This window comes from Typha angustifolia, chromosome 11 (genome assembly GCF_048772165.1).
Source record: "Typha angustifolia cultivar Huaian chromosome 11, ASM4877216v1, whole genome shotgun sequence".
Lineage (NCBI taxonomy): Eukaryota > Viridiplantae > Streptophyta > Magnoliopsida > Poales > Typhaceae > Typha > Typha angustifolia.
In genome coordinates this window covers 11,691,936-11,712,084 of record NC_133249.1, presented here as the reverse complement: position 1 = coordinate 11,712,084, position 20,149 = coordinate 11,691,936, and the positions used below count along the sequence as shown (strand labels likewise).

General features: G+C 35.7%; 1 protein-coding gene across 2 annotated transcripts; it reads right to left on the bottom strand.

The window, feature by feature from the left end:
- Positions 1-672: 672 nt before the first annotated feature.
- On the bottom strand, positions 673-12,369 carry LOC140770859 (protein cornichon homolog 1-like). Of its 2 annotated transcripts, none has more exons than XR_012106069.1 (5): positions 12,129-12,367; positions 9,494-9,675; positions 1,142-1,264; positions 986-1,067; positions 673-916 (listed from the first exon to the last, which is right to left on the bottom strand). XR_012106069.1 is itself a non-coding variant. In XM_073112170.1 (5 exons), exons 1-4 carry the CDS (start codon positions 12,192-12,194, stop codon positions 1,037-1,039), a joined length of 402 nt encoding a protein of 133 aa, XP_072968271.1. In that variant the 5' UTR covers positions 12,195-12,369; the 3' UTR covers positions 673-916; positions 990-1,036. The 2 variants fall into 2 exon arrangements, 1 of the variants encoding a protein (XP_072968271.1); XM_073112170.1 differs by having other exon boundaries at positions 990-1,067; positions 12,129-12,369.
- Between the last annotated feature and the right edge of the window lie 7,780 nt (positions 12,370-20,149).

Here is a 20,149-nt window from a genome sequence, read left to right as displayed (position 1 = left end):
TCGGAAAAGGTTAACTCCGGAAAAGTAGGCACCTAGGGCATACCACTGGCTCATCAGCACACCCTAGAAGAATGACTTTTGGATTTTATTTTTTAGTGTACATAGTTACAATGGCTAAATTGAAGACAGTTAATCCTATGGATATTTGGTGTAACAAATGCATTTCATGTGGAAACATGAGGCGCCGGTGGCCTTGGATAGAGGCACGCCTCCAAAATAACCAGTAAGCAAGGAGAGACAACGGCAGAGAAGACAAGCCCAAAGCTTGAAGGAAAGAGTCCCAAAAGGGTCTAAGAAAATTGCAACGAAATAATATAAGGTTGCATGGCCCTTTCAGACAATTAAGCCTACAAAAGCTATGAAGAAGAAGAGAGTTCAAGGAGCAGGTAGAGAAGGTCTTCGAATCGAAGATCATGCCTATAGATGGATCAAATGAGCAGAGTCAGACGGCGCAGCGATGTTACCCTGGTCGCTCCTTGGCCATGAAAATAGAAAATTTTCATCAAACCATAGTTTTGTGACTTGAGTAGTAATGAGATATGGCCACCAATTATCAGCAAAATTTCAGGTATAAATAATATACACATGCTAATTAGTTTCTTTATCACCTATAAATTACAGGGTAAAATACAGTACTAAGAAACCCACATCCCACATTGGAAGGAAATTAAATGATCTACAAGGCTCAATAAACAACTTTCACAGCTTATATAAATATGATTTAAAATGCCAATGTATTGACAGAAAAAGATGCGAGATGCCCCTTGACAGTTTCTGCATAATCCAATAAATTACAAGAGCAACATCATCAGTTCATGTTACAATGTGGGCGGTGTCGCGAAATCAGAGATGGCAAACAACGTAGATCTTCGTGTGACCACTTTAGACGGCTGCTGAATGATCAGATGGAAATGCCCTGCAATAAAGAGAGAGTTTTCAAATTAGTAGTCCAGTAGAAGCAAGCAGCAAGTAATGGAATTCATACCTACAGATGAAGCAAGCATGGAAGTAACAGAAGCACAGCAGCTCTGTCTACTCAGTCATCCTCCAGCACACTCCAAATCATCCTATAGAGAAGGCAGAACAATTAAAATTCTCCTGCTTAAGCGCACACAATCTGGTAGATTCGCAACCCATTTACCAGAATAAAGACAGAAAGAGGAGGACAACAAGACCGATGAGTTTGATGAGGCGCCGCTTCTTCTCCCTGCTGAGATGATTAAAGATCTCCGTCACGTCTACCAAATGCTGACGCTTTTGATACCTGAAAGGACAGTAACTGTTCACTTCCAAAACTATAAAGCATATGTTGCTGATTCTAAATTAGCAATCCCAGCCCTACAAAGGGTAACTTGTAAATTAGAGAAAGGCAGCAGTGCAAAAAGAACCTGACTCATTACAGAAAATTAAGCACAATAAGGATAAGAGAAGCACACATCCTCTTTACAACAAAATAGGGTTTAACTGGCTTTAAGGAATGGACATGTGTTAAAAAACGACCAATTTTCAGTGTGAAAAAAGGGGCAATAGTAAACCCTTCATAATCATCCAACGAAAGAAAAGAAAGGACTGGGGGATGAATATAGATATTGTAAAAGTGAAACAAAAATAATGAGGTACATCCTCCGGCTTTTGGTTCCAACAGAAAGAAAAGGGGGATTGGAGGAAAATTCCAAGTAAATAGAGCAAGAAAAGGAGATAAAATAACTTTTAACAGGAAAGAGAGTACAGAGAATGTAACAGAGGAAGAGCCAAGCAGCAAAAACAGGAGGAAGAAGTGACGGCGTATCCATTTCTACAAAAAGGCTCTTACAGCAAAAGATAAATAACGTCTGACCTAAAGTGTTCCCAAAATTTACAGTATCATGGACGTTGTTAAAGTAGGAATGGACCTAGATGATTTGTCAACCCTATGAACCTTGAATCAATTTAACCCAACAAAAATTATATTTTTCCCTATTTCTCGTATCCTTTCAAGATATTTAGGAAAGATACTGAGAATTCTCGTCTCATTATCAAAGTCCATGACATGGCCTGCTGCCCACAATACTTTGAAATTTAACTGGCACAATATAGTGCAACTTGATAGGGGTTTCATAATGCACTATGAACCTAAAATTATGAAATAGAACTGGTAAACATATTTCATCCTTTGGATACACAATCAATTGTTGTTATTGCACACATTTCAAGATTATGCCCATTGTTCTATCATAATACAACTGATTAGGAAAAATCATTTTCTCCAATATGACCCAAGACTCCACATCAAATCTGTAAAAACATATGTAACATGACCTATGAAGGGTAGAAATACATGATCTATATTATACAGTTTTCAAATGTTTTTGCTAATTCACATCAAATTTGGATTAGTTGTCTTAAAATTTTAGTTCAAATCAAGTTTCACTTGTGTAAAATTGGTGCCAAAATAACTTTAGGGGCAAAAACAAGATGAGCTAAGGAGAGCTAACGCCAATCACGAGTTTAGCTAAAAGCTATGAGACCATGCTAGACCCTGGCTCAACTTCGAGATGAGGAATGCACAAGTGGCTTCAACAACATAAAAGCATGTGGGGGCAACTTTATTACTTGGGCATTTCAATTAGAGACTTGAAGTGCCAGTTTTCAGTCACTTAGATATGATATGATATGAAGTAACTATACAAAACAATTCGCTTTAACAAAGATTGCCTTGCCTGTGACACAGGGCAAGATCCTCAAAAAACTGAAAACACGATAAGATCACAAATAGATAGGACAAGAAAATCTAAACAGTGACAACCTGGATAAAGCAAAAGTTAAAATTGTTGGAGATTTCCAGACTATGGGAAGTTTGGAACATAATAAACAGAAGCATGAAACTTGCTGAAAATGATGAAAAGGTCTTAGAATTGAAGGTTTCATTGAGATTCATTTAAATGTTTTAGGAAGATGCTGCAGAGAGTTCTTTTATAGCTATTAAGTCAGTGGGTTGAACATTAAGGATTCCTTTGCCACAACTCAAGGATGAGCTTCACATGGCAAAGCTTTTATCAATTTATTCTTGAAGATCATATTGACATATTCTGCCATAAGTCCCTCTGTATTACTTTCGAGTAGATCTAACAATGGGCTTGAGTTCAGTGGTTCAAAACCAAATTTCCTCAACCTCAATCTTGATTCAGAAACAGTACTTTAAATTGGAAATATCCAAATTCCCACACTAAGGGACATCACCTAATCCAAATTCCCACATTGGAAATAGTCAAATTCATTTTGTAGTTTATATAGTACATGAGTAGGGACAAGCATGAGGGAGCCATCATACCATAATCAGATGGGATGAAAGCCTCAAGAGGCCATGAAACCATACTAGCAACCGTGCTATTAACTTCACTTATGGCTATAGTATGTCAAATACAAACTTTTAATTACTTTTGGCAATTTTATAGGTATAATATGGTCGGAAAAGTTCCAATTCACTAGTCATTACAATTTAGTCTCCAAAATTTTAAGTGCCTTTCTTTTCCTTTTTCAGTTTATCCTGGATTCTAAATTTTTATCAGGAGAGGATGATGATGATGTCAGCAAAGAGCACTGGTGCCTTATTCTTGTAAGTTAAGGTTGATGTCAGATAATAATAAGTGCCTTAATGTCAAACTCTGTTGCAGGTTCTTTCACTCATACTAAAACCAATTTAAGCACAAAATCTTAGGGGTACAAGATTAAACTCAGATCAGGAATTAGCTTTGTAAATGATTCAGAATTAAGAACATATAGACCAAGACCCAAGGAGTTCATCACAAGTTAAAAGATGAAAGAAGAACGGATCCGTCAAACTAATAAAAGTGTGTGTGAAATGCATATGTAGTTCATAAATAGAACTCAAATAGGTACTGATTTGAAAAAGAAACATTTAAAGTACAATGGAAAATTTGACCAAATTGGAATACTTAAGTTTAAGGTGTGATTGGAATACCTTAAGGTATTACCAGAAAGTAAAGTGTAATTAGGATATTAAAGTTTGAACTTCTGATTACAAATTTAACTTTGATCTTGAAATGGTCTCAGGTCAGTCAATTTTGATAGGCAGTTTGAGGAGTCAAGCAGAAAAATGAGGAATACAGTAACCAACTATTCCACATTGAGAGTCCGAGACTATACTAGCAGTATCTTGTCTCATCTCTTGAACTAGCTGAATATTATAAATGTCAGAGAAGAACAGTTGGGAAGAGTGGTGACTAGAAAACATCTCAATAAGATACAGAACAGGGTGGGACATTGATTGGTGTACTTTGGTGGAGGACATGGCAATAAAGGAACAAAATGATCTTTACCAAATAATCAGTGAATGTCACAGGTTTTGACCAGGATTCGCCAGTAATTTGGAGACATTTAACTTTAGGCATGTTATATCCTCCAAAGTTTTATGAAATAAAATATAGGAATCATAAAAAAAACAGGAATTTGGTAAAAAGCCATTGGAAATAACAAATGGGATCTTTCCCATATTCCCCCAAGGAAACATAGGAAACATATAATTCGCAACATTAGATGCATAAATGGGTAATCTTGTATTTTGACTATGTTCCTTCTGATTTTGGCTGAAGATTGTCAAAGACTACAAGTACAACAATCAATAAAATAGATAAAGGATTAAGGGAATATGTTCACCATCATACAATGCATTATCTAGACTGTATAATATAACATGTGAAATTGACTAAGTATGATGTTTGTATTAGGGCTATCAAAAAAAGCCCGTGGGCTCGGCTCGGTGAGAGCCCGACTCGAGCTCTAAATGAGCCGAGCTGATTTTTTAAGCTCAAATACATTATCGAGCCAAGCCAAGCTAGAGCTAGCTCGCTCAAGCTCAGCTTGATTAGGCTTGAAACTGTAGCATATATATATAATATCAGATGCGGGATGCCCTCTCTCTCTCAATTCTTATTTCGTAACCCTAGATCGCGTCCTCACCAAGCATCCTCACAGGTCACCAGAGCCACACTGAGCATCCTCACTGGTCACTAGAGCCACACCGAGCATTCACATCGGAACCGCTCTTGTCATCATCGAGCGTCTTCTCTTCTCTCCTTCCGTTGGGGTTCCAGTTGGGCCTTTGTGGTGCCGCAGTAGAAGCTGGCGGGCGTGACCGGTGCGGTCAAGGATGGAGACTCCTAGGCTTTTGGCACTTATTGTTGAGTTCAACGACAACGTTTCCAATCATCACCTTCATCGTCATCGAAGTCACCACTTTGTGAGAGTTCTACTCTAGCCGCCGGTGTGAGAGACTTAGGAAGACTCTGCTCTCCGGCAAGCTCTCCCCGCCACTGGTGAGGGCTTCTTTCGACGATGTTGAAATGAAGACGGTGGACCTTCATACTCTAGCCCTGAAAGGAATTGGAAATGCTACTGGCCTTTCTGTAACATCCCTTAGCCCTCTCCCTTTTTCGCCACCTCATCAATGCTCGGCCCCCAAATCCTCCCATCGAGTTGTCGAGCTGAGCTAAACTTTTCTACCTCTTGAGCCGAGCAAGCTCGATTTGTTTACACTCCCTAGTTTGTATATATACCTATGATTCTAAGTATTAGATTGTAAAGCCATCATGTTAAACACTAGGATGAAATTTAGAAGACTTTTCTACTGAACCCATCCGAGATTAACTTAAAAAGAAAAAGAAAATGACCAAACAATAAAGAAGCCCCTAAGAGAAAATATATGAGAACACTAGAAAGTAAGGAAGAAATACAAAATACCTAATTAATCATAATTGACTAAAAAATTTATGAAAGGAAACTGCTGTAAAAATGCCATGTGAGTCAGATTTTCTTTATATTTGTGATTCTCGTTTTCTTCCCTTTTTTCGGTCTAAAACTAGGATCTCAAAATCTTAGTTATGATTGGAAGTTTAATAAAACAAAATATCTAATTAATCACAATCTAATCAACTACAAAATATATCAATAATGCCATGTGAAAGCCACTTTTTTCTTGTATATTTTGCCTAAAACAAGGATCCTAAAATCTTGGTTAAGATTGGAAGTTTTAACATGAACAGCATATAACATTGCAGAAGTGTAATAATCTTGATCTTTTTCCCACAAACTTACACACTGCCAAACTGTCCAAAACTAAGATTACAATCTTATGTCAAAAGATGGCAGGTTTAATATATTAAGCATACCATCATTATGTCAGGAAAAGAATAATAATGTCAAAACAAGACCAATGAAGTTTGCAGCTCATAGATCCTCCCTAAATTAATAGAATATCAAAACTTACTTTAATTTAGGCAGTTTTACATTAGTTTGGCTAGAAGAAAATTCATTTGCACTAAAATTTCTAACCTTCATTTCACATGTTAAAAGTCAAGTCAATGATAGTTGCTACTACCATTTTTTTGTAATTGTCAACTTCACATGTTAAAAGTCAAGTCAATGATAGTTGCTACTACCATTTTTTTTTAATTGTCAACTTCACATGTTTTCAGCTGCTGAATAAATATACTAATAACTTGTAACCAACCTAGCATCTCACTATCTTAGTTAGACCAACAGATTAAATCAAAATCTCAGTAACTAGTCTCCAATTATGTAAAAATGGCAATAAGCAAGTAATTGTTTCATACCTGCTTATACTTCCAGCGGAATTACATAAATAGAAAATGGGGATCATCTAAACAAGGTATGCCGATGCTCCATCTGTAAGTCATTTTACCTTGCAGGCACATGATGTTGCCAGGATTTCCAATATAAGAGGATTTGCCAATGGTCCTATTGGGAAGTCATACTTCTAATGCAGCTATTTCATCTTCCTTTGGCAACTTGTTGCAAAGTACTAACGTGATTCAGTTACAATATGAACACATCAAAGAGCCAAGAGTGTTCATGCATAGCAATAGATGTAATTATAGAATTAAACTCAATGTTTGAAAGCAAAAAAATATCAAAGATAAGACGAAGGATTTAAAGAACAGATGAAAATTGAATAAAGGTATTATGGTTTTTAAAAAGAAATTCTAATCACTTGGAACTTTAGAGCAGAATTAAATGAAGGTCAAATGCTTTAATTTTAGATGATTCCACACTAGTTCTGAGAAGATAAAGTATCAACTGTTTAGACATTCCAATGAGCCTTTGTCTTCATTTTAGGCAATCAATTGGACTTGATTGTTGACTCATCCAAGGTTGCCAAATATCGGCAACAATAGTAAATAGAGTAATAAAGAAAGGAAAGGATAAGAGAAGAGAGGATAGAAGTAGCAGGGATAAAATAGAACAGCAGCAGGAGGGACAAAGATAGGGGAAAGAGCATAACTAGATGGACAACAGAAGCAGCAATAAGAAAAGAAAGAATAAGAGCAATAAAAACTAAAAAAAGTAAGAAGAAAAGAGAGTGTAGGTTGTTTCACCACTTTCTCAGTAGTCTTTTCTCTTACAAGGCTTGGTTTAGTTTTGATCTAAGATTCTAAAGTTATAGATCTAAGGCTTAGTTTCAATAATGCCAAATCCCCACACAGAAAGATTTTAAGTTGGCTGGTTATTATTGCGAAAATTTCTCTCTAGTCTCCTTCAACTGTAGGCCATTTTAACTTTCACCCCTTCATCTTTTCTTTCCCTATAATTTGACATCTCAACTCATCAAAATAATCAACTAATCCTTTCTGTTAGACTGAAGTTAGCATATTTAACAAAAAAGGACAAGTTACTAGCAGATGACTCCATTACAGACCAAAACAACATCCTCTTCAACTGCTTCTCATCCACCTCTAAAACCCTAACCCTAAATCCCCCACAACCACCAACAGTCTTTTGGCCATCTTATATGGAAGTGTGGACCTCCTCCTCCATCTCCTTCTGGGCTCCAATCTTTGATTTCTCTCACTTTGATGACCCCTCCATTGCCACTACTGTGGGAGAGGAACTCATCATCTTCTTCCTCATATCATATCTCCATCATTTGCCCTATTGCAAGCTGTGTATCCCACCTTGTGTTCATGCCCTCTTCCTCTTTTGGGGCCTTGTTTGGTTAAAAAATAAGATAATCTATGAATAGTATTATACTCATTTTTTATCCATGATTTATAGGAGAGTTAATGTTAATTATGTTTTGTGTGTTTGATTACCATACTAGAATAAATGTTGTCATGAATAAGAGGTATTTAATTGTTAAAAGATAAAACAAGGAGGAGGATTAAAGCCAAATATAAAAAATACTCTTGATGCTTTTAAAAGAGTAGTTGTTCTTTGTTTTTAGGGGTATTTTGGTAAATATTTATTTTAATCTTAAACATGGTCAAGCCTTCTCTCCCTTATGCCTAAGTCCAAGTCAGAACAGAGAAAACAGGAATAAAAGGTATGGTATCCATCGTATTAGTAATACTATGAGGATGTGATCATAGTATTAGTTATATTAGATTTAGATGGTGTTTGGCTACAAACCATAAATAAGGAACTCCTAATTCAAAAGTAGGGCTCCTTGATCTTCAACCAAACGGGCTCCTAGTGTCTATCTTTCTTTCTTCAATTTAGTCTCCCTCTAAACCCTAATTTAAAGAGGAAAACATTGGAATCATTTGATGAGATTCCTTTGAAATCACATTCTTCTAAAATTGAGAGAAAAGAATAGCATTACAATAAAAAATTAGCTTCTCTCTTTTCCTATAAATCAACCAAAAGGAGATGATAAGGGTTTGGGAAATGAGTAGGGTTTGGCAAAAAGCGAAAGGGTTCAGGAGATCAGCAGGGGATGAAAAAAAGAATGGCCATTTTGCAACTTCTTTTATATCTGCATCATCAGGGAGTTTGATAAATTTGAACTTGAAGAGTTAAGGGGATCAAGTTGTAGGGATAAAGGAGTGCAAGTGAAAATGACCTATATGTTTAGGGTATCAAAAACTAATCTTCCCTAGTATTTATCTCGAAGTTGTAATTTCTGCAAAACTTCCTAAGTATGACCCGAGTCAAAGGGGAATAAGGGCAAGTTACATTAGGACCCTTACATTTTCTTATCTATAGCCTATTTTGATTAAAGTCCTAATCTAATGGATGTCCTATTGAGTACGTTAACCGAGATGGACAATTCCACACCTTGAGTGTAATCAACAATTGATTGATGTAACTAGATCAAATTGAACCAAATTATCATAGTAAGTCCAACTAACAAATAGAAAAGGAAAGAGAGAATGACGTTGATGTGAAAATTATATTAATGATGAAGGCATTTCAGATGGCCAGTCATTATTTTCCACCCTAAAGGGATCATTAAAACTTAAAAAATACTATTATGATATTCTAGCAACTAGTTTAGCCAGTATGGACAATTCCACACCTAATTTTACCCTAATTGCAAGTCAACTAGTCCAACAAACTCATACTGAACCAAAACTAATCAAGATCAAGTCCATTTCACGGACTGAAAATAGAAGACCAGTAACAGACACTAAACAGCACTAGTAAACCAATGACACAAAATGAATATTCTGATATGAGGTACCAAGAAAGCACTTACAATTTCACATTGTAGTAAATAATTGGAGCACAAAACAAGCACATCAACCAATGCCCAGACAAAAGAAAGAGTAGGCATAAGGCTGCTTGCAAAGCAAATTCTGGAAGAACCACTTTATTTATCCGTGAAGCTGAATCATATGGGTTGATATAATCAAACTCTAGGTCTGCCAAACACATAAGCTACAAAAGAATATTGCAAAGTCAAAATATAAATTGGACAACATATATAAACATGAATTCAAAAAACTTGTACGAAAACATTCATGAGTTGTCAAGAACAGAATATATAATCATCTTTCCAAGGCTAAATTTGTCATGGAGAAGATGATCACCTTTATTAAAATCAAAATGCTTCATGTAAACTTCATTATCTCTCTAAAAGATTTTGAATGCAAAATGGTGTTTACAGATCAAAGGTACAATGTAATAAATGTTGCCTATCTATATACATATATGTCTGGCTAGCCACTTGATTACACCAGAAAGGGCCCAGATGGAGTGTTAATGCAGTTGAAGAATACTATAGATACCAAAAAGTGAGCTGCTTATGACCTACCAAAGCTACCATGTCATAACTAGATGTAAGTGCATTAAGAATTCAATATAGAAAACTAATTACTTAAACACCATATTTTATGTCATTTGTTACCCTTAAAGCTTTTGTTAAGACTATTCATGTGCATTAAGAATGCAGTATAGAAAGCTAACTACTTAAACACTATATTTAATGTCTGTTACCCTTAAAGCTTTTATTAAGACTATTCGCATTTTCCTAATCTTGTAATCAATACATATGTTTCACTATCTAATTTAATTTAACGCTTTAGAATTATTTTTCATGTTAGTATAATAATACACACTATAAAGTTGAGTCTTAAATAGTTCTCAAGTCTTACAAATACAAGACATAAAAAAGTGCATATTCTATTCACTACTAAAAAGGTGATTCTCATATCATAAAGAAAAGGAACATTGAGGCGATAACCAATTCTGATCCCACCCTAGTGGCATATTAGCCCCGGTCCGGATCAGTTGAAACAACCCAGTACGAAACTCACCCCATCTCTTGAAATACCCCAACGAAATAGAAGTTCAGCAAGCTCCTCCTCCAATGGATCTGGCAGCAACTCCGACGACCTCAGGTAAATCTTTTTTCTCTCTTTTAAATTTTTTTTTTGGTTCTACATGTCTCCTCTCTTCTCTCTCTCTCTCCCTCATTGTTTAGCAAGATAGAGAGAGCAAAGGGGGAGAGAGTGACACATGAGAGAGAGACTGGAAGATAGTAAGGGATTCTTTTTAACTCCTCTCTAACTGAGTGTCAAGGAGGGGGATGTGGGTGAGAGAGAGAGAGAGAGATGGATAGTGAGTGGGCAAGAGATAGAAAGTGAAAGAGTTTTTCTTTATTTAACTTTTAGACTTCAAATCTGAGCAATTTTTATTTTATTTTTCTATCATTTAAAAAAATCAAGATTTTTTCTGTATTTTAAACTGATTTTTTAAATTTTTACATAATTAAAAAGTAGTCTAATACATATTCGATATTGGCGACTGAAACGGCCGATATATATCAATTTTTTTTTTACAGCCCATCCGGATATTTGAACCTTGGGTATAATGTCTTAATGCATCCATAAAATGCATTATGCAAGGTTTGAAATTTTGTGAGTAATAGTTCAGTCCCAACCTAGAATTACCCAAACATCTCTCGTTGCACAACTTTCAATGTTGTATGAAACTGGTACAGAAGTCAATCTTGGTCATTGACTCATGTTTGGCCAAAAGTAATAACTTTCAGCCTACACTTTGAAGCTTTATGGTTTTCTCATCTTTTTCTCTTTATAGGTGTTATGCTTGTTTTACATTTTGCTGTTTCTTCCAAATTATAATCTATTTTATAACAAAACTGATCATGCAATTTGGCATGAAAACACTGGACGAATTTCTAAGAAAATCATACATAATCTGACACTTCCCTTGCAAAAGATAAGTGTAGACCCTTACAAAACAGAACAAGGTTTTCTAAACCTGGAATGGATCTTCCGTATGAACTTAGAGATTACTTTCAATTCTAATATAGATTTCTAACCTAAAATAGGACATCACAACCAAAATATAAGAGAAATTCTACAAGAAACTCTAGTGTAGATTACTAACTCCTTAATGAACAAATGATTGACTTACCTTAGGTATTGACATTGTGGAAACATCGACAAATGTTCAATCACCTATACACAATTCTAACATGTCCAGTGAAGGGAGTAATTGTAAGGTGAAGGATACTGCAGTTAGATGATTTAGAGTACACCATCTGATTGGTTCGACCACTTCAACCTGGCTTTCCTAGATCTGTTTTGGATACTCCTACCAGAGCCATTTCTCAGCAATTTCTTAATAGATTTGGAACTTCTTAACTGCAAAGAAGCTGGCAAAGCCTTCTTTTTGACAAACATAAACAGAATCAGAAACCCAATAACTCAACTACGAAATCAACAATTGGTCAAAGAAAATAAGACCTTCGAACAATAGCCCATCAAAATTTGAACTTTCCCCTCTCCAAGAGTTGGTGTAACAGAAAGTTGCAATTTTCCGGAAGGGTTTCGAGTGGAATCAGAACTTAAGGGAGAAAAAGATACCTGGTAGATGACAAGAACGATAAGGGCGATAAGGAGGAAGAAGGCGCCGAGCCAGACGAAAACCATCGCCGTCTCCGACAGGGCACCCAAATCACACGCCGATGTCTATATATATCGCCCTCCGATGGGTTCGACAACAACTCCGACGAGCTCGGGTAAATCTTTTTCTCTCTTTTAAATTATTTTTTTGGGTTCCTACATGTCTCCCCTCGAGAGCAAAGGGGGAAAGAGAGTAAGGGCTTTTTATTTTTAACTCCTCTGATTGAGTGTCAAGGAGGGGAACGTGGGTGAGAGAGAGAGATGGAGAGTACGTGGGCGAGTGATAGAAAGTGAGAGAATTTTTCATTTTTTAACTTTTAGACTTAAAACTGAGCAAATTTTATTTTTAATTTTCTATTATCTAAAAAAATTAAGTTTTTTCTGTATTTTAAACTATTTTTTTTAATTTTTTATAATTAAAAAATAGTTTGATACATATCTAATATTGGCGGTCGAAACAACCGATATATATCTTTGTTTTATAGCTGATCTCGATATTTGGAACCTTTGGGTATAATATCTCAATACATCAATAAAATGCATTATGCAAGGTTTGAAATTTTGCGAGTATATATATATATATATTCAGTTGTTAACTAGCTAAAAATTACACCACAGTGATCAGATACCAGCAATGTCATGTCGGAGGATCTTTTCTAGTTCCTCTCACAATTGGGAGTTACAGTCCCATACAACCCTAGTAGTCACCCTCCTACCATATTTAGTTAACCAGTCTATTGCTATCTTTTTGGCTCTACTCACATGACAAAATTTGATGCCTCTAAAGGAGGAAATCAAGGTACGAAAGATATAGAAGTATCGTTAATTTTTTCATACTCGTTCCAAGTTTGAAGTACCATTTATACAAATAAAAATCCCCTTCCTTACATGATTTCTTTTTCATATAAATAGATATAGGATCTATTGGGCAATTACTTAGAAGTACATATTGTGCAATAGCCCTTTTTATTTGATAGAAAAGGATCCCATGATCCTAAATCAATCACTCATGCACAATTCCATGGATGCACCAAGGGACATTGCGCCTGCCTTGTAGGATTTGGATTACACAATCTGCGTCTGCTTCCACTATCATGTTGCAACTTCTTCCTCTAGCTTCCCATATACCTTTTGAAGGATCATTGTCTCACACCTTTGTAATCCAATTTGCATCTAGATGTTCTTTGAATTCTTTATCAACATCAAGTATTTCTACCATGCTATCCTAAACTGCTTTTGCAAACCGGCATCCAAAGAATAGGTGGACCCCTATCTCCTGAAATTCATGGTCATAGAAGTCAACAATCCTACAATTGATATTGAAAAGAAAAGCCCGGGTCAATATCCTTCCCCACAAAGTCTTCCAGATCAAAATTCTCACTCTTGGCACCAAAGGGAGGTGCTAGAGAGTGGCCCAACCCAACCAGTTCTCACACCTAGGCTTCTTTAGATAAGTATAAATTAATCTTGGCATGGCTTCACCATCTTCCGTATGCATCCACACCAAAAGCTCCTATTAGCTTCTCCACATCCCATGTATACCAATAAAGAAGTTCTACCACCTTGGTCTCCAAGTTGAATTTCGAGCTTGCTAACGTGCATGGCCAGCAAATTAGTAGTACGTTCAATATCCAAGGATCTTACAGCACCCTTGTATCATGATCGCTGCCGACGTAGTGTCGAAAACCACCTCTTAGGAATTTTGCCATTTGCTTTAGAGCCCTTCAAAGCTAAGAAACATTTTTGTCTTTCTCCTGCAACCACAAAGATAACTCCCCATATTTATGTTGTACTATCTCCACCCAAGGCCTTTATCTCCGCCCGCAACATATTGAGGATGTGCTTCCCGAATATAGCCCTCTTCATCATGTAGAGACATCTCAAGTTGAGGCCACCTTCTATTTTTAGTAAGGTGATCAAGTCCCAATCCACAAGATGGATGCCTCGCTAGTTTGTTGGCTTCTCCCAAAGGAAAGATTTAGCTATCTTGGTGACGACATCGAGGACGAAATCAGGTATCCACGTCGATCCTAACCAGTAGTAGGGGATAGTAGTTAGCATTGCCTACACTAAGATAAACTGACCTACCATTGATAGGGTGCTCCACTTCCAACCCAAGAGTTTTCGCTTGACTCACTCTACCAAATCTTGATGACCACTAACCAAAATTCAATGGCCTAAGTTCTTCACCCCTAGATAAGTGAAAGGTATAGATGCAAGTTTTAGTTCAAGCATATTGCTCAACCTGGCTTTTAGCTAGGCATCTACCCAAAGAGGAAGAAAAAGCTCTGATTTGTTAAGATTAATCTCATGATTAGTGAGATGAGCATATGCTGCCAGGGCTTCCATAATGGTCATAGTATTTCTCTTGTCTGCCCTGGCCACCACAAGCAAGTCATCGACATATAGGTGTGAAACTTGCCTTGTACCATAATTGAAGCCCACTAACTAACCTCTTTTTACTTGCCTATTTGAGTAAGGATATGAGAATTTGAGAGCCGAGGATGAATAAATATGGCAAAACTGATTTCCTTATTGTAGACCCTTGTGCAACCTCATCAACGCCGTTGGCATGCCATTCATGAGAATCTCAAACTGCAGGGAGCTAATGTAAACTCAGATCCATTCTCGCCAAAGACTTGGAAAACCCATAAGTTTCATTACCTGCATAACAACCTCCCAAGACATCATGTCATAAGACTTCTCCATATTGGGCTTTGCCATCGACATTGGAGGGGCTCATTTATCGTTGAATAAGGAATGAACGATCTCTTGCACTGTTAGAATATTATTGTGGATCGACCCTCCTTGATAAAGGCTGCCTATTCAACACTAAAAATATTGAAAATGGAGGTTTGAATTGATTCACCAAAATTCTTGCAATAACCTTATATGTTGTGTTGCAAAATGCAATTGGTCTATAGTCTTAAACGGTTGTTGGGTGGTCCTTTAAAATGAGCGTGAGGTAAGTGCTACTCTAGTTTGCTAAAAGTTTTCCAAAGGTGAAGTGGGAGACAGCGGTGCAGAGATCATCACCAAGAATATCCCAGTAGTTGATGAAAAACTCAGCATGAAACCTATCCAATCCAGACGCTTTACCTCTAAGGAGGATCCATATCGCAGCCTGAATCTCCTCCTTGGAGACTTGAGTAACCACAGCGCTGCATCCACTTTATCTAACCTTGAGAGCCTCAGGAGGGCACTCCAAAGATCCTGGTTGGTTTCTGCAGAGTCTTGATTCCCCCACAACTTCTAATAGTGCTTCTTGAATTGGTTTGCGATCTAGTCCCGATCTCTCACCCAAGCTCCTTCATCATTAATAATCTCGGTGATCCTATTACGGCAACTCTGGATCAAGGCAACAACATGAGTATATAGCTGGTATTCCTATCATTGTTCTATACCCACTGTTGACGGGATCTTTAGAGCCACTTCATATTCATCTATCGATTTAATACATTTTTAAGATCATATAAGCTATGAAGCTGATACATTTAGTTAGGGTCTTTTCTTATTTCATTAGTTGTTTATTTTTATTTAAATAAAATTTCTATAAGTCACGTTCGAACACGGAAGGGGTCGCGTTCGAATGCCCTTGCAAATGTCTGCATTAAGTTTGCAAAAATAAATAACGCAAAATGTGCAATTGAACACGATCAAGCATGTTCGAAAGTCGCGTTCGAATGCCTGCATCGCGTTCACACATACAAAGAATGTCTTTTGTGCGTTCAAATATCATCGGGCGTGTTCAAATACGATCAACAGGAATCTTCTAGAATTAGGGTTAATAATTGTTATTTTGGCTTGTTGGCTAGTCTCTATAAAGATGTGATGGTAGCCAAAATCATTATACTATTGGATTATTAATTTTTTACCTTTTATCTTCTCTCTATTCTTTCTACCCTAATCTCTCTCCTCCCTCTTCACCAACCTACCATATCTACCGTTGGCAAGGTCTCTCATAACTTCTAATATCTCTCGTTTGTCGAGTCCTCCCTCTTTCTTAGAATCTCGACCACTTCTTTCCCTTTATATTTATCCCTTAAACCACATTGACAATCCACCTTCATCTCCATTATCATTCATAACCCTAACATCCACTCCATTTATCACCACCACCATCATCCACATTAAATTATAATTTTGTCCCTGTTTTAATTCGAATCTATGAAGGGCGTAAATACAAAAAACGTAATCAGGAAGTTACAGATCGATTCCACTTAGTTTTATAATTTTTTGACTACGAAAAAATATTTGATGAATATTTTCTCTCGATTGCACTGACTGCTTCCTACAATAAATTCAGATCTTAAAGGAATTATTTTGTAGCCCTATTATTGGTATCAGAGCCTATCAATTTGGTACCATAAAACCTATCAGAAGCTAACCTAGCTTGGTCTCATCTAAGTCTTCATGCACGTCCAACATCTCCAAATCCTTGATATCTTGCTTAATAAGCTTGAGCCACCTCTCAATATTCCCAACAACTTTTTTGCTCCAAGTCTTCAACGCTCTTTTGGTATTTACCAATTTATGTGTAAGTGCATACATTGGAGAACATTACACATTTTGTCTCACGCCTTCACAATTGTGATCTTGCACTCGCACTCCATCCAAAGGCTTTCAAATTGGAAAGAACTCACTTTGATGTTGGTGTCTTCCCTAAACAGAAATAGCATCGATGCGTGATCCGATGTCAATCTATCGAGGTGAGCCACCCTACAAAGTCAAAATTGCTCAAGCCAACTAGGGTTAGATAGGACCTGGTCAAGTTGCACTTATATCCTCTCCCTCCCTGGTCTACACCACGTAAAAGGCAACCCTTCGAAATCAAGATCACATAGGCCTGCTTTATCGACAAAAGCCTTGAAATTTTTGGCTTTTAGTCCTATAACCACTATATCCGCAACTTGTTTGTCTTCCGAGGATAGAACAACATTGAAGTTGCCAACTATCATCTAGGGAGTGTTGTTTGATGAAGTAGCAAGCAACTCTATCCATAAACTCTTTAGCTCCTCTAAATGATTAATAGCATAAACAAAAGTCATCATCTATGCAAGCACCTTGGGCGGGTAAACAACTACATGAACTACAAAGCATTAAACATCTACCACATCCACCCATCCTACCATGGGCTTCCATAAGATAATAATTTAAAAGTGAGTCCATCTTCTTCCAAGACCTCGAGCAATTTTTTTTATTTTTATTCAATTTGTATGGGTTTCCACCAAGCAAATAAAGTCCAGTGTATGCTCCCTCTCAAGGTTCTGACACCGATCCAATACCTCTTTTTTTAAGGCACCCCTGTAATTCCATATAATGGATTTTATCATTATACTGGACTCAACTCGACTAACAGAGGGAGGGCTTGCTCTCCAAACAACCTTATACTAGATTCAATTCGACTAACAGAGGGAGGGCTTGCTCTCCAAACAATTTTATACTAGATTCAACTTGACTAGTCCAACCAGCTCTGGATTGGTTCACAGCAACCCTGACTTGACTAGACCAACCAGCTCGAGATTGGTTCATAATAGTTTCATTATGCTTGTTTGTGCATTAGAATATTATACCACTTGCACACATGTACGATCATAAAAGAAAGTGATGGATCTATGACTAAGGTCCTTAGTCTATGGTCGATAATATTATGTGATAGTAATAGTGATGGGCCTATAACTATGGTCATTTGTCTATAGTGGGTAATATTTGATATGAGTGTATAATGTGCTTATGATTATGACTTTATGCGAGCCTAAAATAGAGGATTTGATAGTTTGAGTGATGCACAGACATATGATAGGCATGATATATATGTCATGTTGCATTATTTTTATGCTACTTTTAGACTATAGAGATGTATACTTGTTGGAATTATGTTCACCATCTTTTGGTGAAAATATTTTCAGATTAGTTAATAATCCTGAGTTCATAAAGAAGCTGGCTATGATTATTTATAAATTTATTTATTTATTTCTGAAAAAAATATAAATAGATTGTAGCCCCTACGTGAGCATTTGTATTAGTTCTGTTTATAGATATGTATTTTACGACAAATTATGGCTTAAATTTTGTTGAGCTTTTTTTTTTATTTGAGTTATTTGTAGAATTATTAGGTTTTTATCTTGTATATATGTAGAAATATTGACCAATAAATTATGTGAAAATCATATGAACTCTACTCACATAAGGGACATATAAATTTGGTAGCAGGTGTTACAATTATAGTTGAAGTCTAAGTTTCCTAATTGATGCAAATCTCTTTGGATGACTATGGAGTTGATTTGAAATGTCTATTTCTTATAACAATCTTAATTTTTTTTGTTGAAATATGTTATAGTAATATTTTGGCAATGTATGTTTCTTACTATTAATTTGCTAATTTATATAATTATTCAAAAAAAGAAAATAAATAAAAGGTTGTTTTGGGTAAGCTATCATTCTTATTCATAAAACCATCACTAAGGATAACACATTAATTTCGTATTACATAATTAACATGTGATTTAAATACATAATACATTATTATTTAAATGAGCTGTAAAATGATATTGTTAAATTATAGCATATTACATAAATATATTACGAATTTCATATATTAACCACATAGTGTGTTCTAATTGGCATATGTATATTAGTTTAGTTACAATGAATTATGTAAATAAATTTCATATATTAGGGACAAAATACGTCCAACTCGACGCATATGCATTAGTTTAATTACAATGTATTACATAATTTAATTATATATTTGATATATTAAGTACAAGATACATTCCATTCACATTAACCAATTTTTTTATTAATTAAAAAAAGTATTTCTATATTAGATCAATTTAGAGGTAGAATTCTATGCATCAGCAACCTATTGGTTTACATCTTTCAAATCATGGTTGTATTAACTTGAATTATTTGGTGGCAGAAGGCTTGTCTCATCTCAATCATCCTACTGCTCAACCCTTTGACCTAATTGAACATTACGTATTTGATGGTAAAATTAATTCTTTTATACATATCCTTCGTAATGTTGCCACAATAAATAACATTATAATACTAATGACAAACTTGATGAGAATTTTTATGAAGAGTTCCCTTTCTTTAAAATATATTTCTAACTAATTAAGATGAAAATGTACGTCGATAAACTTAAGCATCCAATCTTACGAGTAACATGGGCAAAATAAGAGTCATCCGCTTGTAAATTTATTTGTCTCAACTGATATTGAATATCAACTTGTTTTAAACATATCCATGACAACAAATGTTGAACCTAAGGTCAATATTGACGATTATGTAGAATTTTTTGTACAATATATAAAAACTTCTAAAGATAAAGTGCCACAATGTATTATTTCAGATAATCTTTCTTAGGAGATATCTTCTTAAACTTATCAGAGTTTGGAAAAGCACTAAATTTTTTTTTCTATCGAATGTAGATTTGAACCAAAGACTATTAAAACTAATCTTAGAAGATTATTGTTCGGTATAATTTAAAGAAATATTTATAGAAGAAGTTGAGGTATTTCTTGTCTTTCTTGCGGCATAAGAATGATGTTCATATTATTTATCCCAGGTTCTAAACAACTAGAGGAGAAGAAACTAATGATTATATAGAAGATCGCCAGTTTTAAGAAACCCTAGGAACAACGAAAAAAAAATCTAGCATTGTAACCATTCGAGTCCATGGCTTTTGTCTTAATGGGATTTTAAAAGTAGCTTCATTTTCCTCGAATGAAGAAACACTCGGTCTATCGAGAGTATGCTCTAAAACTTAGAAAACCTTATTAAGCGGAATGTGGATTTCAGAAGATGAAAGAGCTAAACTAATTAGGAGAATTTAGAAATTTAATGATCTATCAAATACTACTGAATTCAAGTTGTATAGTTGTAAATAAACAGATATTTGAATTTGAATTTGTATCTAAATCCATATATGGTTGTCTAAGAATTCGTATCCAAGTGAAAACTATATAAAATCTGTA